Below are 27500 nucleotides of genomic sequence, written 5' to 3'. Positions count from 1 at the left end.
TACTCTTAGAGACTCTAGGAACCACAAGTAACCCTGCAGTCTGGGAGCGTAATGCTCTAGTTGGTTTATAAGGTACTATGAGATCTTTAAGATATGCTGGAGCCTGACCTTTAATTGATTTGTAAGTCAGGAGAAGGATTTTGAATTCTATTCTGTATTTTACCGGGAGCCAGTGCAGAGCAGCTAATACAGGAGTAATATGATCCCATTTCCTTGTTCTAGTCAATACACGTGCCGCTGCATTTTGGATCAACTGAAGAGTCTTAACCGACTTTTTTGGACAACCTGATAACAATGAGTTGCAGTAATCCAGCCTTGAAGTAACAAATGCATGGACTAGTTTTTCTGCATCATTTTGAGACAGGATGTGTCTTATTTTTGCAATGTTACGTAGATGAAAGAAGGCAGTCCTTGAGATTTGTTTTATGTGGGAGTTAAACGACAGATCTTGATCAAAGATGACGCCAAGATTCCTTACAGTGATGCTGGAGGCCAAGTTAATGCCATCCAGAGCTTCTATGTCATTAGAAAATGCGTTTCGGAGGCGTTTAGGGCCAAGTATAATAACTTCAGTTTTGTCTGTGTTTAACATCAAAAAGTTGCTAGACATCCAAGTTTTTATGTCCTTAAGGCATGCTTGAAGTTTAGCCAATTGATTGGTTTCATCTGGTTTAATTGATAGATATAATTGGGTATCATCCGCATAACAATGAAAGTTTATAGAGTGGTTCCTTATAATATTGCCCAAAGGAAGCATATATAAGGTGAATAGAATCGGTCCAAGTACAGAACCCTGCGGAACTCCGAGACTGACTTTGGCTGTCATGGAGGATTTATCGTTAACAAGTACAAATTGAGATCGCTCAGATAAATAGGACTTGAACCAGCTTAGTGCGGTTCCTCTTATGCCAACACAATGTTCCAGTCTCTGTAGTAGAATGTCATGATCAACAGTGTCGAAAGCAGCACTGAGGTCTAACAAGACAAGAACAGAGACGAGTCCTTTGTCTGAAGCCAATAGAAGGTCATTGGTAACTTTCACCAGTGCCGTCTCTGTGCTATGATGAACTCTAAATCCAGATTGAAAAACCTCAAATAAACTATTATTATGTAAAAAGTCACACAACTGTTTTGCGACTGCTTTCTCAAGGATTTTAGCGAGAAAGGGAAGATTAGATATCGGCCTATAGTTGGCTAAAATCTCTGGATCAAGACCAGGCTTTTTAAGAAGTGGTTTTATTACAGCTACTTTAAAGGATTTTGGTACGTAGCCAGATAATAAAGACAGGTTGATCATATTTAATAACGAAGTGTTAATTAAGGGTAAAACTTCTTTAAACAGTTTAGTTGGAATCGGGTCTAAAAGACAGGTTGATGGCTTAGACGATGAGATTGTTGAAGTTAGTTGGTTAAGGTTGATTGGAGTAAAACAGTCTAGATATATTTCAGGAGTTACAGATGTTTTTAAAATTCCAACAGTTGAAGTTAAGTCATTACCAATTGAGGTCAGGAGGAGATTAATTTTGTCTCTAATAATTATAATTTTATCGTTAAAGAAACTCATAAAGTCGTCACTACTGAGAGATATAGGAACAGAAGGCTCTGTAGAGCTGTGGCTCTCTGTCAGCCTGGCTACAGTGCTGAAAAGAAACCTGGGGTTGTTCTTATTTTCTTCTATTAAGGAAGAGTAATAAGCTGCTCTGGCATTACGGAGAGCCTTCTTATACGTTTTAAGATGATCTAACCAGACTAAACGAGATTCTTCCAATTTAGTGGAACGCCATTTACTTTCAAGATTTCTCGACTTTTGTTTTAGTTTGCGGATTTGTAAATTAAGCCATGGAGCTTTCTTTTTCTGTTTTATGATCTTCTTCTTAAGAGGAGCGACAGAGTCGAGTGTTATTCGCAGTGAGGCTGCAGCGCTATCAACAAGATGATTAATTTGGGAGGGACTAAAGTTAGCATTGGAGTCCTCTGTTATATTGATATTGAGTCCTGGTATTGAATCAAGTGCTGATGGAATCACTTCCTTAAATTTAGTCACAGCACTTTCAGATAAACATCGAGCGTAGGATATTTTGCCTACTGGCTTGTAGTCCAGTAACAGGACTTCAAAAGTTATTAAAAAATGGTCTGATAAAAGAGGATTATGTGGACACACTGATAAACTTTCAATTTCAACACCATATCCCAGAACAAGGTCCAGAGTGTGGTTTAAACAGTGAGTTGGTTCATGTACATTCTGACTGAACCCAATTGAATCTAATATTGAGATAAATGCATTATTAAGGCTGTCACTATCAACATCCACATGAATATTAAAGTCACCTACAATAATTACTTTATCTGTTTTAAGGACTAAATTTGATAAAAATTCTGAGAATTCAGATAGAAATTCAGAGTACGGACCAGGAGGGCGGTACACAGTAACAAATAAAATTGGCTTTATTGTTTTCCATGTTGGGTTTGAGAGCGTAAGAACAAGGCTTTCAAAAGAGTTATATTTTAGTTTAGGCTTAGGATTGATCAAGAGGTTTGAGTCAAATATGGCCCCAACTCCACCTCCTCGGCCAGTACCTCGAGGAATGTGAGTATTAATATGACCAGGTGGAGTAGATTCATTTAGACTGACATATTCTTCATGTCTCAGCCAGGTTTCAGTGAGACAAAATAAATCAATCTTATTATCTGATATTAAATCATTTACCAATCCAGCTTTCGTTGATAAAGATCTGATGTTTAAGAGCCCACATTTAATTTTTTGATTTAGTTGCACTTTTGCAGTGGTGGTGTTTATTTTAATTAGGTTTTCATGTATAACTCCTCTTCTGTTAACCATAGACTTGATTAGTTTCAGTGGTCGTGGGGCAGACACAGTCACTATGGGGATTTGAGTGGGTGACTGCCCGGAAAGAAGCACAGAGAAGTGTGTAAGACTACAACTCTTTGTCCTGGTCTCAACTCTGGGTTGTCATGGATTAGGTCCACTAATAGACTGTGTATAATAAATCTACAAATGTTCCACAGATTCATAAATACATGAATGTTCTGCAGTTCAACACACACCTGTAAAAACTGTCTAACTGTCTGTAATGCATTATAAACCTTCTCATAATGCATTAAAAGTATGTTTATAATCGGCATATAGCTCTTTACAATTATATTTATCAGCACTCATAAATATTCATCATGCTTTATAACAATAATCATTATAAAGCATTTTATATATAGTATCATAATACTTCATAATGCTGCTCAGTAAATACTATAGTTGTAATGCACTATAATCTTTTTATGATACATTATATTATTTTATAAGTTACTCTAATTGCTTATTGTTTGCCAACATAAATTTAAAAATAGAAACTAAAAGTAGTAACTAGTCATTTTGAATTCAGGACTTTTCACCTTTAACAGAGTTTGTAGTATTTTCTATTTCACTAGGAGTACTTTTCATTGTTTTTCACAGTCATTAGACAGTACAGGTTAGGGAGTAAGGGGGGGGAGTTCTGATGTTTGCACCTGAGCTGAACTTTTTACAGTTTTTGCCATCAGCTCACTTTTCTTTAAGGCATAAAGATAAAAAGCTGTTAGTCTGTTAATATTCAGTAAAGTGTCCTCAGTCGTATACCAGGACACCTGTACACCTGTACACCAGGACATCAGTACATCAGAACGCCTTTACACCAGGACACCTGCACATCAGTACATCAGTACATCAGTACATCAGAACACCTGCACATCAGTACACCAGTACATCAGTACATCAGTACATCAGAACACCTTTACACCAGGACACCTGCACATCAGTACATCAGTACATCAGTACATCAGTACATCAGTACATCAGGACACCTGCACATCAGTACACCAGTACATCAGTACATCAGTACATCAGAACACCTTTACACCAGGACACCTGCACATCAGTACACCAGGACATCAGTACATCAGAACACCTTTACACCAGGAGACCTGCACATCAGTACATCAGGACACCTGCACATCAGTACATCAGTACATCAGAACACCTTTACACCAGGACACCTGCACATCAGTACACCAGGACATCAGTACATCAGAACGCCTTTACACCAGGACACCTGCACATCAGTACACCAGTACATCAGTACGTCAGTACATCAGTACATCAGTACACCAGTACACCAGAACACCTGTACACCAGGACACTTGCACATCAGTACATCAGTACATCAGTACACCAGTACACCAGAACACCTGTACACCAGGACACTTGCACATCAGTACATCAGTACATCAGTACATCAGAACACCTTTACACCAGGACACCTGCACATCAGGACACCTGCACATCAGTACACCAGTACACCAGAACACCTTTACACCAGGACACCTGCACATCAGTACACCAGTACACTAGAACACCTGTACACCAGGACACCTGCACATCAGGACACCTGCACATCAGTACACCAGTACACCAGAACACCTTTACACCAGGACACCTGCACATCAGTACACCAGTACACTAGAACACCTGTACACCAGGACACCTGCACATCAGTACACCAGTACACCAGAACACCTGTACACCAAGACACTTGCACATCAGTACATCAGAACACTTTTACACCAGGACACCTGCACATCAGGACACCTGCACATCAGTACACCAGTACATCAGTACATCAGTACATCAGTACACCAGAACACCTGTACACCAGGACACCTGCACATCAGTACACCAGGACACCTGCACACCAGGACACCAGTACATCAGTACATCAGTACATCAGTACATCAGAACACCTGTACACCAGGACACCTGCACATCAGTACATCAGTACATCAGTACATCAGTACATCAGGACACCTGCACATCAGTACACCAGTACATCAGTACATCAGTACATCAGAACACCTTTACACCAGGACACCTGCACATCAGTACACCAGGACATCAGTACATCAGAACACCTTTACACCAGGAGACCTGCACATCAGTACATCAGGACACCTGCACATCAGTACATCAGTACATCAGAACACCTTTACACCAGGACACCTGCACATCAGTACACCAGTACACTAGAACACCTGTACACCAGGACACCTGCACATCAGTACACCAGTACACCAGAACACCTGTACACCAAGACACTTGCACATCAGTACACCAGTACATCAGTACATCAGTACATCAGTACACCAGAACACCTGTACACCAGGACACCTGCACATCAGTACACCAGGACACCTGCACACCAGGACACCAGTACATCAGTACATTAGTACACCAGTACATCAGAACACCTGTACACCAGGCACCTGCACATCAGTACATCAGTACATCAGAACACCTTTACACCAGGACACCTGCACATCAGGACACCTGCACATCAGTACACCTGTACACCAGTACACCTGTACACCAGTACATCAGTACACCTGCACACCAGTACATCAGTACACCTGCCCATCAGTACACCTGTACACCTGTACACCTGTATACCTGCAGCTGCTGCTCCTTCGAGGACTACAAACTGACCACTGAGTGGCTCCTGAACCACACAAGTCAACGTCCAAAAGTTGCCGTGATCTGCGGCTCAGGACTCGGCCTGCTGGCTGACGGAGCCGCTAACAAACAAACCTTCAGGTACCAGGACATCCCCAACTTCCCCGTCAGCACAAGTGAGCGCCAGACCCGCCCCCTTTCTGCTTATATATATTATATATACTGTATATGACATGCTTATATATATATATATATATATATATATATATATATATATATGTGACATGTTTATATATATGTATATATATACACATGAATGACATCCCTGTCTATCTCCCTCCCTGTCTCCCTCCCGCCTGTCTGTCTCTCAGTGGCGGGTCATGAAGGCTGCCTGGTGTTTGGGACGATCGAGGACACTTCCTGTGTCTTCATGCAGGGTCACTTCCACCTGTATGAAGGTTACTCCCTCTGTCAGGTGAGGCCATTTTACCCAGCATGTAATTCACATTACCTAGACACAAGGTGGAGACTTTGACTCTGTGAGAACAGATTCAGGGAATAAACGATGATGTACATCAAATCAAATCAAATGTATTTATATAGCCCAATAGCACAAATTATACATTTGTCTCAGTGTGCTTTACAGACTGTACATGCGACACCCTCTGTCCTTAGACCCTCTGTCTTTAGACCCTCTGTCCTTAGACCCTCTGTCCTTAGACCCTCTGTCTTTAGACCCTCTGTCTTTAGACCCTCTGTCCTTAGACCCTCTGTCCTTAGACCCTCCGTCTTTAGACCCTCTGTCCTTAGACCCTCTGTCCTTAGACCCTCTGTCCTTAGACCCTCGGTCTTTAGACCCTCTGTCCTTAGACCCTCTGTCCTTAGACCCTCTGTCCTTAGACCCTCGGTCTTTAGACCCTCTGTCCTTAGACCCTCTGTCCTTAGACACTCTATCCTTAGACCCTCGCATCGCACAAGGAAAAACATATTTCACATAATTAAAGGGGGAAAAATGGAAGAAACCTCAGGGAGAGCAACTGAGGGGGGATCCCTCTCCCAGGACGGACAGACGTGCAATAGATGTCGTGTGTACAGGACAAACAACATAGTACAAATACAACATTTGACAGAAATTATGTTGTGTTGAAAAAGAGAAAGTTTGGATGAATCCAGGAAAATGTCAAAAAGGCTTCCCGGTGTCCAGCAGGACCAGGGCAGCAGGCGCAGCCACGATTCATGATCTTGACGTAAACTTTATCAGTGGCAACCTGCCACATGAGAGACACAGAAACTCCGCGGTTGAGTTAGACTTACATTGAACAAAGTACAGGGACAGTCTCCCTGGAGCAACTCAGGGTTAAGTACCTTGCTCAGGAGTACTTAACCTCCTGACCTTCTAGTGTTTTGTTTGGAAGGCGTACCACTAGACCACTAGGCCATCACCACCCTGGTTCCATTGGAGAGGAGCTTGATAGCTGAAGGCTCTGGCTCCCATTGTGTTCTTAGAGACTCTAGGAACTACAAGTAACCCTACAGTCTGGGAGCACAATGCTCTAGTTGGTTTATAAGGTACTATGAGATGTATACATGAAGCCTGTGACTTGTGCTCCACAGATCTGATGTTAATAATGAAACAACATTTACAGCTTTTTTCTTCTGCACCTATAATGTTTCACTGCTAATCAACCAGCTGATCATCAACTCTTTATACTGTCAGCATTTTAAGGGTGCACAACTTGTGTCCCCATGTTAAGTGGTGACTCAGTTACCTGGTCTGGTGGCCCCCCTCGGGACTGATTCTGTTGGTTTCCTCAGACCGGGATCTCCAGGTAGCACAGCGTTTACAGCCCAGTCATAAAGAGTCGGTCCTGGTTCTCTGCTGGAAATCACGGCATTGTTCCTTTCAGGTTGGATTGAGTCGCTGCACCACGTGAAGGAGTTTGAGTACCTCAGGGTCTTGCCATGTAGATTTGTCGGGTTCCTGGAGAAGGTTTCATCAGCCTTTTTTGGGCCAGCAGTAGCTCATTCTGTTTGGACATGGTTTGGGAACCGGAAGGGTATCGGTTCGCCTCGTGGGTCTTGGTTACCAGTGAGGGTGGGATGGAGGTGAGATGCAGAGTTAGCAGTAATGTGGACTCAACATCTCACCAGGATCCTGATGGACTAGGAGGACGCAGACCAGAACACACTGGGGGGATTAAACAGTATTTTGACTGCTCACCTGTCTGTCTCCCTGTCTCAGGTGACGTTCCCGGTGAGGATCTTTAAGCTCATGGGGGTGGAGTCTGTGCTGGTGACAAACGCCTCTGGAGGAATCTGTCCGGACTTTAAAGTTGGAGACATCATGATCATCAAAGACCACATCAACCTGCCGGGGTTCGCCGGACAACACCCGCTGTGTGGACCCAACGATGAGCGGTGAGACAGGGAGAGAGACAGGAAGGGGGACAGACAGACAGAGAGATGGTTATATATGAACCCTGAGATTAAATTAATCTGATTAGTAGATTCTGCACCCGTTTCCCCTCTCTCTCTGACTGCCTGTCTCTCTCTCTCTGACTGCCTGTCTGTCTCTGTAGTTTCTGCACCAGGTTCCCCTGTCTCTCTGACTGCCTGTCTATGTCTCTGTAGTTTCGACACCAGGTTCCCATTACTCTCTGACTGACTGTTTGTCTCTCTGACTGCCTGTTTGTCTCTCTGACTACCTGTCTGTCTCTCTGTAGTTTCGGCACCAGGTTCCCGTGTCTCGCTGACTGCCTGTCTCTCTCTCTGACTGCCTGTCTGTCTCTCTGACTACCTGTCTTTCTCTCTGTAGTTTCGGCACCAGGTTCCCGTGTATGTCGGACGCCTATAGTAAGGATCTGCGGCGGATGACTGTGGACGTGTGCTCGGAGCTCGGCTGCAGTGACTTTGTCCGAGAGGGAGTTTACTGCATGGTGAGCGGGCCCAACTTCGAGACCATCGCTGAGGCCAGGATGCTGCTGATTCTGGGCTGTGACTCTGTGGGTAAGACAGGAGGAGAGACAGACAGATAGACAGACAGGGTGGAGGTAAACATTATGGGTTTTTGCCCATGTTCTGAAAATGCAGGCGGTGCTGTGTGTCCAAATTTGTCCAAACCCCCGTTATCCAGAAAACAAACGGCCAGTGCTCCAAAAAAACACACTCTCCCTCTCTTATTATTATGCAGGATTCCTACTGTGGAAAAGGCCCTTTGTTTGGCTTACCTTGATATCCTTCCTCATCGTAACCACCAAAGACAACAAGTTGTCAAGAATGTGTATATATACATATATATATATAAATATTATGTATATACATTGATATGTACTGTCATTCTCTCCTCTCAGGTATGAGTACAGTTCCTGAGGTGACGGTGGCGAAGCACTGCGGGCTGCGAGTTCTGGGTCTGTCCCTGATCACCAACATGGTCAGTTATTAAAGGAAAACATTTCAAATGATTGTCTCTACATCAGTTTCCTTGAACTCTTGAAGAAATCTTTGTTTTGCTCCCATGCTTCCAATAATTAAAAAATGGAGAAGTCTTGATTCAAGTTTAACAGTCTACTTCACAAACTATAAAACATTACTTTTACACTTCACTAACTGTGTGTGTGTGTGTGTGTGTGTGTGTGTGTGTGTGTGTGTGTGTGCAGGTGTCTCTGGACTACAGTCGGGAGGAGAAGGTGCACCACGACGAGGTTCTTGAAATCAGTAAGATGAGAGCGGAGGTTCTTCAGAAACTGGTCACCAAACTGATCTCACGTTGCCAGCAGCAGAGCATCAACACACACTGACACACACACACACACACACACACACACACACACACACACACACACACACACACACACAGAGGCCTGAAGGCCTGAAGGCCTGCACCTATATACAATATAACCTTAAAACACAGACTGAGAAGCGAATGTAAGAAGTTTTATAAGTGCTGATTCACAGAGGTGGACAGTAACAAGAAGATTTACTAAGTACTGCACTTAAGTACAAATGTTAAGGTACTTGTACTTTACTTAAGTGTTTCCATTTCTGCTACTTTATACTTTTACTGCACTACATTTATATGACAGCTTTAGTTACTTTACAGATTCAGATTAATAATAATAAATATAATACCTAAGAAATTATGAATTATGTATTATTACATATAAAGTAATTAAAAATGAGCTCCATTTTCCTCAGCTGTCATGAACACATGAATGAATCAATAATTATATTACAATAATTTAATATGTATTACTCTGCAAAATGAGGACTTTTACTTTCGGTACTTGAAGTATATTTTGATGATAATACTTTTGTACTTTTACTTAAATAACAGTTTGAATGCAGGACTTTACTGTCCCAGTGTTTCTTCTCTGTGGTGTTACTACTGTAGTGCTTCATTAACTCTGATTTATTACGTCTTCTGTGTAAACAGTCAATGAATGATTGATAATAAAATACATTGAACTGAAGTAAACTAATGATTTACATGTGAGTTTAACATTTTAATAATGTGTTTAAGATTGGAGTCCACTTACTGAGTTTTTAATATAAAATCTATGACTAAAACCAGGTTATTTTATATTTTCTCTGACCCTTTGGTTGTTCTAGTGTTAAATCTTTCTCACCAGTATGAATACATTACACTCTATGTCCTTGTATTGTAGTGTGTAATAATGACTGTGTTTTTATACTGCTTATAAATGTTAAATGAGGAGAAAATAGTTGGTTAAAATGGTTTTATTATGTTATTACGGCATAATCTCTAGAATAAAGTTTACTCCAGTTTCACTGCAGTTACAGCAGGGTGTGCTGTTCTCAATGACGCTCCGCTTTTATTGTGAAGGACTAGGCCGGAAGCGATGTTGTTGTTGTTGGCGGAAAAAGCTAACCGAGTTGATATGGCGGAGTAACAGACAATAACAGATGGCTTCTGACGGCAGTCTGAGGGTAAATCTTTCTCTTTTATTCTGAAGATCTGTTGTTTATGCTCCCGCTCCTTTATTATTTATATTACAGCTGAACTTCGCGCCACACAGAAACAGCCACTGCGCCTGCTCAGTTGTGTCTTAGCTTAGCTTAGCTTAGCTTAGCTTAGCTCTGCTAAACGCTGCTCATACATTGTTATGATAAAGCTAACTGAGCTAACGGTGAGCTGCAAAATTAAACATCCTAGATATAAATTCAGATCAGTTTGACCATGAAGGCTGCCAGCTGTGTTGCAAACTGAGGGATAATTAATTACAGATATAAAATCCAAAGGGGTTTTACACTGTTTAATACACCGTGAAAGAATGTTGAAAGAGCAGAAAACTATTTAATGTAATTGTTCTTTTTTATTATTAAGACAATGTGGGAAATCAGTTACAATGATCCTTAAATAATGAGAAAATAAATATAAACCTGAATAATAGCATATAACTATAATAAGTTATACAACTAAAGAATGATACATTAAATTAAACTACTAAATGAAAAATAAGATCAGCTATGAGCTTTTAAAATAATGTCCCATGATTATTAATAATTAACAAACTGTAGGTGCTGCTGTCTCAACCTCTCACACTCTCACACACACACACACACACACACACACACACACACACACACAGAGTCAGTGTTTTGTAATACCATAGATAAGCTAACATACACGGTACGATCCACATCACCTCTCATGCCTCAGTATGACGTCACAGCTCTCACGTGTTGTTGTGTGTTCCAGCGGATGGAGCGGCGGCGTCCAGCCCGGGGAGACGTTTGTCCTCTGCGGTGTAAGTCTTTAAGGACGAATGCCATCTTCAAACAGGAGAGAACAGCTGAAGTAAACTGTGACGTCATGATGACACGTGAACACGTCAGCTGTTTGAATAAAGTTTGGTTGAATTCCCCCATCGACGCGTTGACCAGTGAGGCCAGCGAAGACGAGCTGGGACGACTGGACATCGACCTGGACAGGAAGTCCAGACAGCTCAACCTGACGTCCAGCAACGTGCGCGCCATCCTGCACGTGAGACACACACACTGGTGGAAATATTAATTACTGATATCCACAATTGTTTTTACATTACAGATTTCATAAAAGGAATGTTACTTTTCTAAAATTCAAATTTGTGGAAATTAGATATTTCACATACACTTCACAAATCTGAAACACAGCTAACAAGTAAAAATTGGCAAGTGGCACGCGTTTCCACAAAGTATTAGCATTATCATTATTTGAATATTCATGATAGACATAGCCTATTTAAAAGTCGAACAATAGCTTTGTGGTACTTTACTAACATGCATCCACACGTCTGAAATAGTTTAGTGATATGTCGGATGTGTTGGAAAAGCAAATGTTGACAATTGTTAAAATTATATTTCCTTGTAACAAATCCTTCTTTAACATGTGGAAATTCAATTACCTGTAGTTGTTATTCTTAAGAGTGAAAAAGTAATTCCTAATATCTATGATCTTTAAATGAGCAGCAAGATGTGTGACGTGTTCTGTGTCGTGTCAGGAGGTGATTACCCATGAGCGCGTGGTGGCCATGATGAAAACTGCCATCAGAGACACTCAGGACCTGCCCATGTTCGTGAGTCTCCATGTTGGAGAGAGAGACAAACTGTCTGTCTGAACCTGTCTGTCTGAACCTGTTTGAACCTGTCTGTCTGAACCTGTCTCTCTGTCTGTCAGTCTGTCTGAACCTGTGTGTCTCTCATCAGGAGCAGCAGATGACTCGATCCAAACTGAAACAGGCCGTTCAGCAGGGACAGGTGAGCTCAACCTCCCACAATCCTCTCATACTTTAAAACTTTCAGAACAAGTTTAATGTATCTGTCTCCTTGTCTGATTACAGCCACTGAACTGGAGTCTGTCAGCCATGAACACAGCCACACTCAAGGTAAACTAACTCATCCAGTCCTGTCTCTCTCTTTGCCTGTCTGTCTCTCTAACTGTCTCTCTACCTGCCTGTCTCTCCTGCAGCCTCCTCAGTTTGTGGACATCGATCTTGAGGAGGATGAAGACTCGTCAGATGAAGAGTATTGTCCAGATGAGGAAGAGGAGGAGGAGGAAGACACAGCCGAGGAGGTCAAGGATTCTTTGACCTTTGAATCAAAATAGTTGATTGATCTGGTTGAAAAATACCAGAATGTTCCTGTAATTAAGAGTTAGTGATTGAAACTCATTATGTGTTTGTATTTGCAGACCTTCCTCAGTGATGCAGACAGCTTGACTTCACCTCCCAGAAAGCATCAGGGCTCTCAACCCAAACATCTGGCAGACCACAGGACCAATGAACCCCCACAGGTACACTGTCCCCAGACCTTCTGCGTGTACCGTGAACTCTGACCTTCTGCAGGTACTCTGACCTCATGCCGATACCTTGACCCCTGACCTCCTGCAGGTACCCTGACCTCTTTTAGGCACTCTGACCTGCTGCAGGTACCCTGACCTCCGATGTCCTGCAGGCACCCTGACCTCCTGCAGGTACCCTGACCTCTGACCTCCTGCAGGCACCCTGACCTCCTGCAGGTACCCTGACCTCCTGCTGGCACCCTGACCTCTGACCTGCTGTAGGTACCCTGACCTCCGACCTGTTTTTTAGAGATTTACAGGACACCTGGGGGTACAGGTGATGACCTCTGACCTCCTGCTGGCACCCTGACCTCTGACCTCCTTTAGGCACTCTGACCTGCTGCAGGTACCCTGACCTCCTGCAGGCACCCTGACCTCCTGCAGGTACCCTGACCTCTGACCTCCTGCAGGCACCCTGACCTCCTGCAGGTACCCTGACCTGCTGTAGGTACCCTGACCTCCGACCTGTTTTTTAGAGATTTACAGGACACCTGGGGGTACAGGTGATGACCTCTGACCTCCTGCTGGCACCCTGACCTCTGACCTCCTTTAGGCACTCTGACCTGCTGCAGGTACCCTGACCTCCTGCAGGCACCCTGACCTCCTGCAGGTACCCTGACCTCCTGCAGGTACCCTGACCTCTGACCTCCTGCAGGTACCCTGACCTCCTGCTGGCACCCTGACCTCTGACCTGCTGTAGGTACCCTGACCTCCAACCTGTTTTTTAGAGATCTACAGGACACCTGGGGGTACAGGTGATGACCTCTGCCTGCGCTTCTCATCACCTCCTCACTGCTCCTGAGTCTTCCTTCCTGGAGAGACTGAATGCTGTGGAGGAGGAGCTGGACTGCAGCCCTGCTTTCACCTATAATCAGGTAACCCCGCCCCCCCGAGGCCCACCCACACCTTTTACCAGAAAACACCCCAGCCCCGCCCACACCTATTACCAGTTAAAACTCCACAGCAACCGCCTGTTTCTCTTTACCTGTCTGTCTCAGTCTCTGGAAAGAAAAGCCGATGATGATGGTGATGGTGGTCATGAAGGCTCCAGCGGTTTGGCGTACCGCACACGCTCCAAACTACGTCTGGTTAACGTTCCTCTGGGTCAGCTGGAGGCGGAGCTTCTGGCCCCTGACATCACCGCTGACATGTACGAGCATAGCGCTGCCCAGCGGGAGGAGGACCGTCATTGGACGAAGTGGCTGCGGGGTCTCATGGCCCCCGACAGTGAAGGTCAGGCGGACAGCAGAACTGTCAAAACAAAAGTCTAATTTCATCTTTGTGTTCTGAAACAGTTATTACCAGTTCCTGTCTGCTCTCATGGTTTCCTGTTTTCACATTTAAATTTTTTTTTATTATTATGTTGTCACAGCGCTCAGGCTTCAGTAAACCCTCAAGTTTTATTAAAAATCTGGATTTTATTTCTCTGAACTGTTTAGGCTGCATTCACACCAAACCAGGCTCCGTGTTCTCCCATTCATCTGAATGATGGTATTGTGTTTAGGCTGTGTTGTTTGAATCTCAGACAGCTGGCTGAACATGCTTGTTTCCTCAGAGGAAGCCGATGACGATGACGACCCAGAGTACAATTTCCTGGAGGACCTCGATGAACCCGACCTGGAGGACTACAGGACAGACCGGGCTGTACAGATTACCAGTAAGTGTTGTGGACTGCGTCCGGGTCAAGGCCTGCAGGACCCCCGACCCTATGTTCTTCTGTCCTCCCCTCAGTGTTAACACTTATTCTTCTTTTTCAGAGAAAGAAGTGAATGAGCTGCTGGAGGAGCTCTTTGATACAGTGAGTTGGTGTTTCTACTAATGATGATGCAAGAACTGCAAGAAACATTTTCAGCAACTTCAGGAACATTTGAGGAACATTTGAGGAACTCAGGAACGTTGCCTCCTTTCTGAACAGACAGCTTTTAGTTGATCAGTGAGGACTTTGTGACAAATTGGATCAGATAGGAAATTCAAGTACGGCAGTAGCTCAGTCCTGAGTGAGGACTGGTACCTGGAGAAGTGCCAGTTCGCATCCTGTGCACTGCCGAGGTGCCCTTGATCAAGGCACCGCACCCCCACACTGCTCCCCAGGCGCTGTATATATACTGTAATTGCTTAAATGCACAATCAAAATGTCACTGTTTGTGCGGTTCTGTGTACATGTAGTACAAGTATTCAATTCAAATCCTCCATTTCCGTTTTTTTGTCAGGAAATTGTTTGAGGAAGTTAGAGAAACTCAAACTTGTGGCGCGGATTCTTTTAGTTTAATCTTAATGTCCGTACCCAGGACGTTCACTGGTGTTGGGGGAGAATGATGGCGCCTCCTGAAGTCCACCACCAGCTCCCTGGTCTTCCCTGCGTTTAGCAGGAGGTGGTTCCTCTGGCACCAGAGGGAAAAGTCCTGTGTCAGCTCTCTGTACTCCTTGTCATCCCCATCAGAGATGAGACAATAGCAGAGTCATCAGAGAACTTCTGAAGCTCTGTTGTGGGTGAAGTCTGCAGTGTAGAGGGTGAAGAGACACGGTGCCAGAACCGTTCCTTGGGGGGCCCCATGCTGTGGACAATCGTGTCCGAGTGACACTCCCGGATCCTCACGTACTGTGGACAGTTGGTGAGGTAGTCCAGAATCCAGCTGGTGAGGTGATGATCCACCCCCGAGCACCCCAGCTTGTCCCACAGCAGCCTGGGTTGAATGGTGTTGAAGGCACTGGAGAAATCAAAGAACATGATTCTCATAGAGCCCCCAGCCTTCTCCAGGTGAGAGAGGGATCTCTGCATCAGGTGACGCTGTCATCCACCCTGATGCCAGGTTGGTGTGGGTGGAGAAGCAAGAGACAGAGTGGGTGTGTGGAATAGCTGAACGCTGGGGGTTGAGGGAGGGTGCAGGGTGAAGATGACAGGGTCCTATCCCGGTGGTATGGACAATTTAGGGTTAAATTACAACAAGAAGTCTTCCTCATATTCGCTCTCAAACAAAGAAACTGTTGCTTTCAAATCTTTATCTTAGTTCCTCAAACAAAGAGTCTGGACATTTTGGTTCCTTTGTTCAGGGAGTGTTTGGTCGTTTTGTTTGACACTAATGTCTCTTTACTGCACAGCTCCAGGAGGAGGAAGCAGCAGCTGAGGAGCAGCAGGAGGAGGAGGTGCCGTCACAGAATGGACCCAAATTCAACATCCCGCCAGCTTTACGGTAAAACCCCTTCACAGAGTCCTGATGCAAGATGGGAGGTCATACATCTACACAAACACCTGTACACAGTGCTGTAGGTCCTCCTTTCGGGACAGTGCAGCAGAGAAGTGCTGTTACTGTTTGGGTAAGGAGGAAGAGAAATGTCCTCTGCTAATGCTTCTTCACACGGAGCACATGAAGAAGAATCACGCTGAGGGGAGACATGTGTCAATCGTCTGAAACAAACATGTCCCCTTTTTGTTCAAGGCTCTCTGTATTACAGCAGGTGTCTCTTTGTTTCTGTCCACAGTTTTGAAGCACCGTTAGCCAGCATGTTGACAGAGCGACGGCGAACGGTCAGGAAACAGTATGAAGCTCTGCAGCAGAGGAGAGCCCTGCAGGACACGACCAATCATCAGCGTGAAAACACAAACCTGAAGGACATGCCCAGCTCACAACCTGACACCGTCACCGCCGTCTTAGTCCTGCAGAGCCGGGTCTACCCCACTCTCCGCCTGGACCACACCCAGAAATTGCAGCTGCAGCAGCAGATACAGCAGGTACCTGGGACAGCCCTGATAGAGCGTGTTTTACCCAGATCCAGGTCAATCCAAAGTAACGGTTTGTGTTTCATAGTTTCCTTTAGTGTTTCACATAATGAACACATTCCTTTAAATAAACCTTTTCAAGAAACTGCAGCATTTCCAGTTTTAGTTTAGTGAAATGTTTCTCTCTCACAGCATGTGCAGCTGCTGACTCAAGTTCACCTGCTGACTCGCCATGTGGACGCCCTGAACCACGAAACCAGCATCACCAAACACTACCTGGTCAGTAAACAACAAACACTTCCTGGTCAGTAAACAACAACACAAACACTTCCTGGTTAGTAAACAACAACACAAACACTTCCTGGTTAGTAAACAACAAACACTTCCTGGTTAGTAAACAACAAACACTTCCTGGTTAGTAAACAACAACACAAACACTTCCTGGTTAGTAAACAACAAACACTTTCTGGTTAGTAAACAACAACACAAACACTTCCTAGTTAGTAAACAACAAACACTTCCTGGTCAGTAAACAACAAACACTTCCTAGTTAGTAAACAACAAACACTTCCTGGTCAGTAAACAACAAACACTTCCTGGTTAGTAAACAACAAACACTTCCTGGTTAGTAAACAACAACACAAACACTTCCTAGTCAGTAAACAACAAACACTTCCTGGTCAGTAAACAACAAACACTTCCTGGTTAGTAAACAACAAACACTTCCTGGTTAGTAAACAACAACACAAACACATGTCTTGTCAGGAGGAGCTGCAGCAGTTTGCCGGACGTCGGGAGGAGCTTCTTCTCTCCAGCAGTTTCAGAGTGTGTAACCTGCAGGAGGCGCTGGATCTCCTGCAGGAGGAGGAGCAGAGGGCCGAGCCTCCTGCTCCTCCTCCTACTCCTGCTGCCTCTGGACGCTGGCTCCCCAGGATGACTCCTGCGACCAACAGTAAGAAGGAGAAATAGCCTGTTGTTGTGTTTGGTTGTTCCAGCAGTTTGTTCTGGTTCTGGTTTTAGTTCTGGTTCTGGTTTTGTTCAGGCCTCGCTTTCCCTCTGATGCCCGCCGATGCGGCCTGGCTGTTCGCCACACGTCCTGTCTTCCTTTACACAGAACTTCTTCCTGTCTGCTGTCTGGACCCCACCATCCAGACCCGACAACGGCGGAGTGTTTACACCGCAGGAGAGGACGGGTACATAAACACTGATACACAATATTCACATGTATCAACATTAATATACAATACACAGCTCGCCCACAGCTCGCACTGTGAGCCAGGCGGGGCCAGTGCTGCTGATGGGAGACTCGAGCATACCGTTAGACAACTTATGAAGGGAAAGTTGCACGCACACACTGTGTATTGTACAATTACAGTAACATTTCCCATGATGCCTCTGTGCAGTTTGATTGTCCTGGGTCTGAAGCACTTCGAGGGGGCGGTCCAGTCGGATCAGCTGATCAGCACCTTCCTGCTCTGCAAGACTCGGTGGAACTTCAGGAAACACGTCAGAGAGATGAGCGGGCCAAGAGCACCGCACGGCAGCGTCATCAAGGTGATGCCACATACGCTGTCTGAAGCCCGTTACACCGTTTCGTCTGATTGTCTTTTGTTTTTGTCAAGAATACAGAACACGAATATTAAAACGGGAAATACATTTGAAAAATATGTATTGTCAAATTTTGTGCATTTTTTTCTCCCCGTGAATAAAGGATCAACGATCAGGTGTAAACTATAGTCGTGTAGCCTAGCTTATGATGAGGATTTCAAAACTTTCACAAGGAAATCCCTGCACAAGCTGAATCTGTTCAAACCTTTTATTGTTGGTGTTGACACTCTCGCAGATTCACATCCCTGCTGGTTGAAGAGTTTTGATGCGAAATATTCTGTGTTGATTATTAGTTACGCTGTGTAAAGGCCTTTAGTCGATTTACAGAAAAATAATCGTCAACTACATAAATAATCGTTAAAGTAATTTTTCATACAAAAACGGCGGATATGGAAAATATGAAGATTTGCTGCTTTTTTCTGTTTTATATTAAAGTGACAAAACAAGACATTTAAAGATACATAGTTAGATCCTAGAAACTGGGATGAACTTTTGACATTTCATACCAAACCATTAATCTAGAAGATTGTTGGTTGCAGCATACAGTCTGGACCGCTGAAGTTAAACTCTGTTCATGTTTCCAGACATTCCTGACGCAGCGAGTCGTCCCCCCGCTGCCGCTCGCCTGCAGCAGAGTTCATCTGGGAGAGCAGCACCCCCCGGTGGACAGAGACACCGCCAACATGCCAAACTGGCTCAAGGTCTCACAAATGGACTCTGTTACTATTTTAAATTACAGGATTATATCAACATGAACCAGATATTCAGTGAAATCAGTCGTCCTTGTTTCTGCAGCTCACTCATTCTCTGTGTTTCTTTGCTGCAGAACAGTCAGCTGATCATCCAGAAGACCCTGCTCACCTCCACCTGTTACCCCCCCTCCCTCCCCTCTGGCTGCACCCTCAGGCTCCACCCCCACTGGCTCAACAAGTCAGGCCACGCCCCTCCCCCCTCCCACAGACGCCTCTTCGCCTTGGCCCACAATGCATCTCTGCTGCCTCTCGCCAAAGCCCCAGCAGACAGAAAGCCAATCAGCATCCTGCCCCTCCCCCCTCCAGGTGTCACGTTACTCTCTGACCCCCCCACTTTGTCAGGAGTTCTGCCTCCCACTTGTGGGGCCGTTCCCACAGTACCTGCCCATCCCGTGTGTGCTGACATCATCCCGTCCTGCCTTCCTATTGGCCAGAGGACGCAGAAGAGCAAAAACGGCATCCCCGTCTTCCTCCCCCTGCCCTCCCCTCCCAACCCTGACACTACAAATCCCAGAATGCCATGCTCAGCTAACGCTGTGAAGCCTGGGTACATCCTCCTCCAGATGGTGTGGACTCCACCCACTGTCACCCCCCAGCATGCTCTTGGGCAACAGCTCCACGGATCAATCAAGGAGGAGCAAGAGGAGGAGAGACAGGTGGGGGAGGTGAGACAGGTGGGGGAGGATAGTTCAGCTTCAACATCAACACTGAGCCCGGCGTCCTCCTGTGCAGGAGAGCAGGAGGATTGGACCCCTTGGGGGGTCTGTTTGAACGGAGGAGGGGAGGATGAGGGGAGGGAGGAAGCAGGTGGGGTAGGAGAGGGAGAGGACGAGGAGGGACAGAGGGAAGACGGGGGAGAAGAAGAGGAGGGACAGAGGGAGGACAGGGGAGAAGAAGAGGAGGGACAGAGGGAGGACGGGGGAGAAGAAGAGGAGGGACAGAGGGAGGACGGGGGAGGAGAGGGGGAGGACGATGATGGAGACAAAGATAAGGATGAAGATCAGGACCGGCAGGGTGAGGAGGAAGAGGAGGAGGATTTTGATGACCTCACACAGGATGAAGACGAGGAGGAAGTGATGTCATCAGCGTCAGAGGAGTCTGTGCTGTCTGTTCCAGAGTTACAGGTACAATAGGAGGTCAACTATCCGTGGTTCCTCTTTGCAACCTTTCTGAACGAAAGTGTCCATGTACTCATTGTCCAACATTAAAGTGATCCTTGCCAGAATACCAAAGAAGATTTCTCCTTCCACTATGAAGAATGAGATGTTATCAAATATCGGCTAATGGCGCATTCCCACTATATGTTATGGCACGCTCTAGTCAACTCGTCAACTTGAGTACAGTACCTCATACTTTTTTCCACCGTGGTCGGGGTTCCAAGTGAGCTGAGTCGAAACTAGAAGGTGGAGTTGAAACACTGCAGACCACTGATTGGTCAGAGACAACTACCTTCAATAGCGGCCGCAATTTCTTTATTCACTTGACCCAGATTTTTGATAATGACATCCTGCAACACTACGCGACACACTACTACGTGCACCACTAGGTACATTACTACGTGCACTACCGCGTACACTACGCTGTACACTACTATGCTGACCTTCGACCTTTCTCTTTAAGAGGCCATGATGCAACTCACCTTTTGATCTTTTACTTTAGGAGACCATGAAACAACTGACCTGGCTGGCGGCGGAGCAGCGGCTCTGTGCAGACGGCGACTCGGAGGAAGACCACTCTCCGACCTCAGCTGGCTCTCAGGAGGAGGAGGAGGAGGAGGAAGAGGAGGGGCCTAAAGGGGAGGAGTCCGGAGAGGGGGGGAGCAGTAAGGCTGGAGGAGACGAGGAGACGCCGTCAGGAGAGGGGACACCCAGAGGAGGAGGGAGATGTCCTGGACGAGGACGAGGTTAGAGCTTTCCCTTATATCTGCACAAAAAAGTTCCTTACTGTGGTTTAACAGTCCGTCTTCTCTCTGCAGGTCAAAGCCGACCTCTTCGCGGTCTGAGGCGGAGTCGCCAGGGGCGTCACAGTAAAGACGCCGCCAAACTGTTACTGCTGTATGATGAAAACATCCTGAACAACGACCCACACAGAGAGAGCAAAGATGTGGCGTTTGCCCAGGGTTACCTAAACAGGGTGAGAACACAAACACTGACTCATCAAACACTCAGAACATGACTTGACAAAGACTTTCAGTTGACCTCGAGGAAGTTCTGACAAACTGTTTGATGACTCAGGAAGGGAAAGCAGGAATTGGGTCAGGCTGTCTGCTCCTGATATTTTTGAACCCGACCAACACGTCCTCTGGGAAGAAGGCAGAGTTTGAAGACTCGGGGGAAGACCTATGCATATCCCTGGCAGAGGTTGCTGACGTAGTCAAAAAGCTCCTCGGCCGCAAGGTGCCAGGGGTGGATGAAAGTTGCTGAGATGCTAAAGGCTCTGGACATTGCTGGCTGTATTGGCTGAACACCTATTCAGTGTGGCGTGGAGGCTGGGGACAGAGCCTGCGGAGTGGGAGCCTGGGGTCCATTTTTCAAAAGGGGGACCAGAGGTCACAATATGGTAGTATCACACTGAAAGTTTATTCAAGGGAGCTAAAATGAGGCACTGACCGATTGTTGAACCACAGATTCAGGAGGAGCAATGTGAACTCCGTCCTGACAGCTCTTTACCCTGCAGGGCTGGTGGGGGTATCATGGGAGTTTGCCCATCCAGTCTACATGTGTTTTGTGGACTTGGAGAAGGCGTTCTACGTGTCCTCCATGGAGTCCTGTGGGGGGCACTGTGGGAATATGGCGTATTGGGGTCGCTGCTACAAGCCAGTCCTTGTATACAAAGTGAGAACTGTGTCCGTGTACTAGGCACAAAGTTGTCGCCGATTCAATTTGTATTTTTCATTTTCAACATGGACAGGATCTGAAGGCGCAGTCGGGTGGAGGAGGGGGTCCAGTTTGGGACCTCAGAATTGCGTCTCTGCTCTTTGCAGATGATGTGGTTCTCTTGGCTTCATTAGACCGTGACCTCCAGCACACACTGGGCGGTTTTCAGTCGAGTGTCGGGATAAGAGTCAGCACCTCCACATTTAAGGCTGTGGGAGTGAGTTACTGCCCCAAGTTTCCCATAGAATTAGATTATACCTGTGGCGGTAGCTGCCTGTGGGCAGGTAGGGGTCACGGGGCAAGGCAAGGTTAGACACACAGCGCGCAGCACTACAATGAAATAAGATTGCCATGTCTCTTTACACTTTGATGTGTACTTATGTTAAACTAAAGATTAAGCAATAAAACAATGCCTTGCACAATAAAAAAAAATAAAAAAGGTAAACTTTGGTGGTCATTAATAGACCTGGGTGACCTGGGTGGCCCGACAAAGTATAGTCTATGTGTGGGAAACACCGCCAAGCGAGTTCTTGGAGTATCTCGGGGTCTTGTTCACGACTGAGGGTAAAATGGAGCGTGGGGTGGATAGGCGGTTTGGAGCAGGTTCAGCAGTGATGCAAGCATTGTACCGGACCATTATGGTTACTGGGATCCTTCTTAGAGGTTTACCTCTGAACAGCATCCTCCTGGTCCTCCTGTTAAAGGTTTTCCGTACAAGCACAACTGGTAAGAGGCCCCTTGGTGGACTCAGAACATGCTGTAGAAATGTTATGTATCGTCTGGAGCGCCTTGGGGTTCCCCAGGAGGAGCTGGAAAACGTTTCTGGGGAGATGTATGGAATATTCTTTTGAAAGTTAGGTTTGTTTAAAGTTTTTACGATTTAGCGTGTAGCATGTCACTGCAGGTATCTGATGACTGTTGCTGTGTGTTTCCAGGTGCGTGAGGCGCTGCAGGACGTACCTGGACAGGTAGAGGAGTTTGTGTCTCTGCTGAACAACTTCGAGGATGTGGGAGAAGGACAGGAAGTGAGGCTGTTGTTCAGGAAGCTGCGCTGCATCCTGGGAGACCGGATGGACCTCCTCAGAGATTTTGCAGCTTTCCTGCATCCTGAGCAGGCGCTGCAGTGTGGACTGGTGAGCAGCACAGGTGTATGACCTCGAGTGTATGACTTTGGGTGTAATATCTCTGGTGTATGGTATGACCTCGGTTGTATAACCTTGGGTGTATAACTTCAGGTGTATGATCTCAGTTGTATAACCTTGGGTGTATGACTTCAGGTGTATGACCTCGGTTGTATAACCTCGGGTGTATTATTTTGGGTGTATCACTGCATTGTATGTTTTCCACAGTAATATCACAGAGAGGGCCAAAATTAAAAACTGGGCCAAGGGCCAAACGTCCACATTTATTGAACAGGATAGACGTATTTAGGTAGCTACGTTCTCCGAGTATCCACATGTGTCAGAGCCAGATGTTTGGACTCTTTTCTTAGCTGCCAGTTAAATGTTTGGGGTTCTTAGCTGTGGAAACCCTCAGTGAGTGAAGGTGTGCATCAGTGAGACACCTGTGTGGGTTTTTGTTCATCTTCATCACAGAGAAAATCTGTTCACACAGGTGTGTGCTTCCAAACATGCAAAGTATCTGAGCGGCATGAAGCAGTAAAATTTTAATTTCTGCTTCGTTATGTCGCACAAAAAGGCCAGCTCACATCGCCACTTTTTTGTCCCAGAGATCTGTGGTGTGTTTCCTTTTGCTTTCCAAAAACTGGCAGATTTCCTCACGCAACTCTAAAAATCTATTTAGCACTTTCCCTCAACTCGGCCATCGCACCGCCATGTTCAGAATGTATCTCGTCAGGAAAAGACTTACATTGGCTCTTATAAAGTTAACCGTCTGTGTTACGACTCCAGAGCTTTAATACACAGCGCTTCCTGGTGTATGATTCAGTGATACACCGTCAGCTCACCTGCACAGTTCTCCCGCTGCATCTTCTCCCGCATCCTGTCCACTGATCCGCTCTTTTCACCGCGCATCCATCTGTCGTCAGTCCCGTCAGTTTGTCCCGGGGCAGCTTCATTTCTCACGCATTTAGATACTTCCTCAAATATATATTTTCCTGTGGTTGTGCCATGCATTGATAACTGATAGCTGATAACACTTCAGTTTACAGTTCAGGTGTTTCGCACTTCACTCTTCACACTTCACACTTCATACATTATATTTCATTCATTTATCACACTCTCTTTTAGGAAATCATTTGGACATTTTCACATATTTTGTTTGGTAAATTGTCACATTTTCTTTACATTTTTCATATAGGATATTTTTAAGGACATTATTAGGACGTTTTGGACTTTTGACATTCTTCCCATATTTTTAGGACATTTGTCACGTCCAAAAATATTTCACACTTTTTTTGACCAAAAATGTAAACGCAACACTTTTTATTTTTGCTCCCATTTTTCATGAGCTGAAATCCAAGATCTAGGACTTTTTCAAATATTGTTCACAAATTTGTTTAAATCTGTGTTAGTGAGCGCTTCTCCTTTGCCGAGATAATCCATCCACCTCACAGGTGTGGCACATCAAGATGCTGATTAGACAGCATGATTACTGCACAGGTGTGCCTGAGGCTGCTCACAATAAAAGGCCACTCTAACATGTGCACAAAGCCACAGATGTCGAAGTTTTGAGGGAGCGTGTAATTGGCATGCTGACTGCAGGAATGTCCACCAGAGCTGTTGCCCGTGAATTCAATGTTCATTTCTCTACCATAAGCCGTCTCCAAAGGCGTTTCTGAGAGTTTGGCAGTACATCCAATCGGCCTCACAACCGCAGACCACGTGTAACCACAGCAGCCCAGGACCTCCACATCCGGCATGTTCACCTGCAGTCTGAGACCAGCCACCCAGATAGCTGAAGCAACAATCGGTTTGTATAACCAAAGAATCTCTGTACAAACTGTCAGAAACCGCCTCAGGGAAGCTCCTCTGCACGCTCGTCATCCTCACCGGGGTCTTGACCTGATGGCGTATGGCGTCATGTGGGTGAGTGGTTTGCTGATGTCAACGTTGTGAAGCGAGTGGTCCATGGTGGTGATGGGGTTATGGTATGGGGAGGCAGATGTTATGGACAACGAACACGGGTGCATTTTATTGATGGCATTTTCAATGCACAGAGATACCGTGACGAGATCCTGAGGCCCATTGTTGTACCATTGGATTTCAGCTCATGAAAAATGGGAGCAAAAACAAAAGTGTTGCGTTCATATTTTTGGTCAGTGTAACTTTAGTATTTCTGTGTCACTAATAAGTTATTGATTACTTATAATCATTGATGTAACTCTGTCCCAACTGCAGTTTGAGGAACAGCAGGCGTTTGAACGCAGCCGTCGTTTCCTGCGACAGTTAGAGATCAGTTTTGGAGATAATCCGTCTCATTATCAGAAGATCATCAAAGCTCTGCAGACCGGTCCAGACCTGAGTCCAACCAGCATCCACGAGGTACAGAACCAGTTTAACATCATCCAGAACCAGTTTAACATCGTCCAAAACAAGTTTAACATCATCCGAAACCAGTTTAACATCACCCAAAACCAGTTTAACATAATCCAGAACCAGTTTAACATCATCCAGAACAAGTTAAACATCCAAAACAAGTTTAACATCATCCGAAACCAGTTTAACATAATCCGAAACCAGTTTAACATAATCCAGAACCAGTTTAACATCATCCAGAACCAGTTTAACATCATCCAGAACCAGTTTAACATAATCCAGAACCAGTTTAACATCATCCAGAACCAGTTTAACATCATCCAGAACCAGTTTAACATCATCCGAAACCAGTTTAACATCATCCAGAACCAGTTTAACATCATCCAAAACAAGTTTAACATCATCCAAAACAAGTTTAACATCATCCAGAACCAGTTTAACATCATCCAGAACCAGTTTAACATCATCCGAAACCAGTTCCCAGAACATTGATCAGTGCATATCTGCTGGTATTTCAGCTGAAGGCTCAGATGGCCATGCTGCTAAAAGGCCACACCCATCTCCAAGCTGAATTCTGGGTATTTTTTGACGAACTCCGCCCCACTCCGGCCCGCCCGGGACAGTTTGAAGAAGCTCATTGGCCGGAGGACGGGGGCGGGTCAGACTGCGGAGAGGGCGTCGGCCTTTTGTCGGGAGGTGGAGTCGGCAGCGGCTTTGAGGAAGTGACGCTTCCAGAGCTGGAGGAAGAAGAGGAGGGGCATAAGATCCAACCAATTACGAGCCGGCGACAGAGGAGGAAGCTGGACGCCCACAGAAACTACAAGGTCAGCAAATACACACAGTTACAGTTTGTGACATGAACGTGACAGAAAATAAAAAAGGCGCTCTCTCCTGACCAATAGAACGGAGGCTATCGCCTGTTTTTAGCAGGTGTTAAACAACCCGCATGTACACGGTCAAGAGAAGTGTTCTGTGAGCTCTCGGACATGTTCTCACATTTATATAAAAATGTTCTTTCTGGTGTTTCAGGACTGTGATTGGTCAGATAACCGCAGACACCGCAGGAAAGGATGCTCCCACTGCCACGGCAACAAGACCCCAGGGGGCGTGTCCAGAGCCATGAAGAGTCTCGACCCTCTGTACGCTCAGATAAGCCCCGCCCACGATGACCGAGGGGACAAAGACCTGAAGGGGATCGAGGACAGCCCACCGCCAGGTAACACATCACCTGTCCATCTGTATATCCAGTGATAAAGTTGTTTCTGATGATCCGTCACAAAACTTTGTTTCTGTCGACAGATCGCACTGGTGCATCATGGGAAGGCTCGTTCCCTCTGATGGATGAGGAGGAGGAGGAGCTGGATGACGATGAAGAGGATGAAGATGAAGAGGAGAGAAAGACCACTGAGAATGAGCCGGGCCCAACAGTGAAGAGGAGCAGGAGAGAGGAAGAGGGAGGCTGCAGAGCCTCCTCTGTCACCCCTAACACCTCCTCAAACCCCTCAACCTTTTCTATTTTCTCCATCACCTCCTCTTCCTTCCCCTCTACCACCTCCTCCTCCATGATCTCCTCTCTCTCTGTTCCTCCTCGGCCCAGTCCTCTTCCTGACCTCCCCGTCTGTGCCAAGAACATTTCTCTGACAGCAAGCGGAGAGAAGGTCATTCTCTGGACCAGGTACATCTCCTGCTACACCTCTTTACACCACCTGCTGCACCTCCTGCCACACCGCCTCTTGATTTTATCTTCATGTCTCCAGAGTGAGATGTGTGAATGATATATAATATAATGTAATATATTATAATACAATACAATGTAATGTAATGATATATCATGTATTATATTATAATAATAATAATATATAATATAAAGTAATGTAATAATATGAAATGTAATATATAATATAATATACTATCATAGTTTGAGCAGGAAACCATGGAAACAGCAGGTCTTTGTCCCAAACAGGAGAAAATGTCTCAATCTGATGAAAATAGTCAAAGGTTTCATTCTGATCCAGACGTGAAGCTGAGATCAGAGAAAGATTGTATTACATTCTGCTGTAACACACACCCATTACAGCAGAATGTAATACAATGACAGCAGCTGAGGTTAAACATACTGAATGATGATATTTGTATCAACAGACAACATGATGGAAACATTAAGAATTAGTATAACAGCCGAAAATCTCCCGAGCAAGGCACGAGGGTTAACT

At 45.4% G+C, this 27500-nt stretch overlaps 3 protein-coding genes across 3 annotated transcripts in view; 2 read left to right on the top strand and 1 right to left on the bottom strand.

Annotated features, from left to right (window-relative positions):
• The window catches only part of pnp4b (purine nucleoside phosphorylase 4b), a 10272-nt gene extending 926 nt beyond the window's left edge, over window positions 1-9346 (top strand). Inside the window, exons 2-7 of the mRNA XM_029427020.1 lie at window positions 5501-5673; window positions 5869-5972; window positions 7740-7915; window positions 8313-8503; window positions 8848-8927; window positions 9154-9346. Of these exons, the coding sequence (XP_029282880.1) occupies window positions 5501-5673; window positions 5869-5972; window positions 7740-7915; window positions 8313-8503; window positions 8848-8927; window positions 9154-9294 (865 nt within the window). The 3' untranslated portion in view covers window positions 9295-9346. The remainder of the gene's footprint in view (window positions 1-5500; window positions 5674-5868; window positions 5973-7739; window positions 7916-8312; window positions 8504-8847; window positions 8928-9153) is intronic.
• The window catches only part of ankrd34a (ankyrin repeat domain 34A), a 22116-nt gene extending 10834 nt beyond the window's left edge, over window positions 1-11282 (bottom strand). Inside the window, exons 1-4 of the mRNA XM_029427018.1 lie at window positions 11164-11282; window positions 8295-8497; window positions 7719-7892; window positions 7267-7575 (exon numbers count right to left, since the gene is read on the bottom strand). The gene's annotated coding sequence lies outside the window, so the exon portion shown is untranslated. The remainder of the gene's footprint in view (window positions 1-7266; window positions 7576-7718; window positions 7893-8294; window positions 8498-11163) is intronic.
• The window catches only part of LOC115005243 (GON-4-like protein), a 19918-nt gene continuing 2723 nt past the window's right edge, over window positions 10306-27500 (top strand). Inside the window, exons 1-27 of the mRNA XM_029427033.1 lie at window positions 10306-10444; window positions 11217-11501; window positions 11998-12072; window positions 12203-12253; window positions 12337-12381; window positions 12465-12569; window positions 12687-12788; window positions 13565-13711; window positions 13835-14069; window positions 14392-14493; window positions 14594-14634; window positions 15936-16027; window positions 16317-16566; window positions 16747-16833; window positions 17320-17506; window positions 17597-17747; window positions 17958-18108; window positions 18747-18863; window positions 18989-19750; window positions 19850-20038; window positions 20574-20817; window positions 20890-21047; window positions 22726-22923; window positions 25150-25293; window positions 25806-26111; window positions 26317-26503; window positions 26587-26962. Of these exons, the coding sequence (XP_029282893.1) occupies window positions 10421-10444; window positions 11217-11501; window positions 11998-12072; window positions 12203-12253; window positions 12337-12381; window positions 12465-12569; window positions 12687-12788; window positions 13565-13711; window positions 13835-14069; window positions 14392-14493; window positions 14594-14634; window positions 15936-16027; window positions 16317-16566; window positions 16747-16833; window positions 17320-17506; window positions 17597-17747; window positions 17958-18108; window positions 18747-18863; window positions 18989-19750; window positions 19850-20038; window positions 20574-20817; window positions 20890-21047; window positions 22726-22923; window positions 25150-25293; window positions 25806-26111; window positions 26317-26503; window positions 26587-26962 (4811 nt within the window). The 5' untranslated portion in view covers window positions 10306-10420. The remainder of the gene's footprint in view (window positions 10445-11216; window positions 11502-11997; window positions 12073-12202; window positions 12254-12336; window positions 12382-12464; window positions 12570-12686; window positions 12789-13564; window positions 13712-13834; window positions 14070-14391; window positions 14494-14593; window positions 14635-15935; window positions 16028-16316; window positions 16567-16746; window positions 16834-17319; window positions 17507-17596; window positions 17748-17957; window positions 18109-18746; window positions 18864-18988; window positions 19751-19849; window positions 20039-20573; window positions 20818-20889; window positions 21048-22725; window positions 22924-25149; window positions 25294-25805; window positions 26112-26316; window positions 26504-26586; window positions 26963-27500) is intronic.

This window comes from Cottoperca gobio, unplaced genomic scaffold, assembly GCF_900634415.1.
Source record: "Cottoperca gobio unplaced genomic scaffold, fCotGob3.1 fCotGob3_285arrow_ctg1, whole genome shotgun sequence".
Classification (NCBI taxonomy): domain Eukaryota; kingdom Metazoa; phylum Chordata; class Actinopteri; order Perciformes; family Bovichtidae; genus Cottoperca; species Cottoperca gobio.
This window is presented reverse-complemented; position numbering and strand designations above follow the sequence as displayed.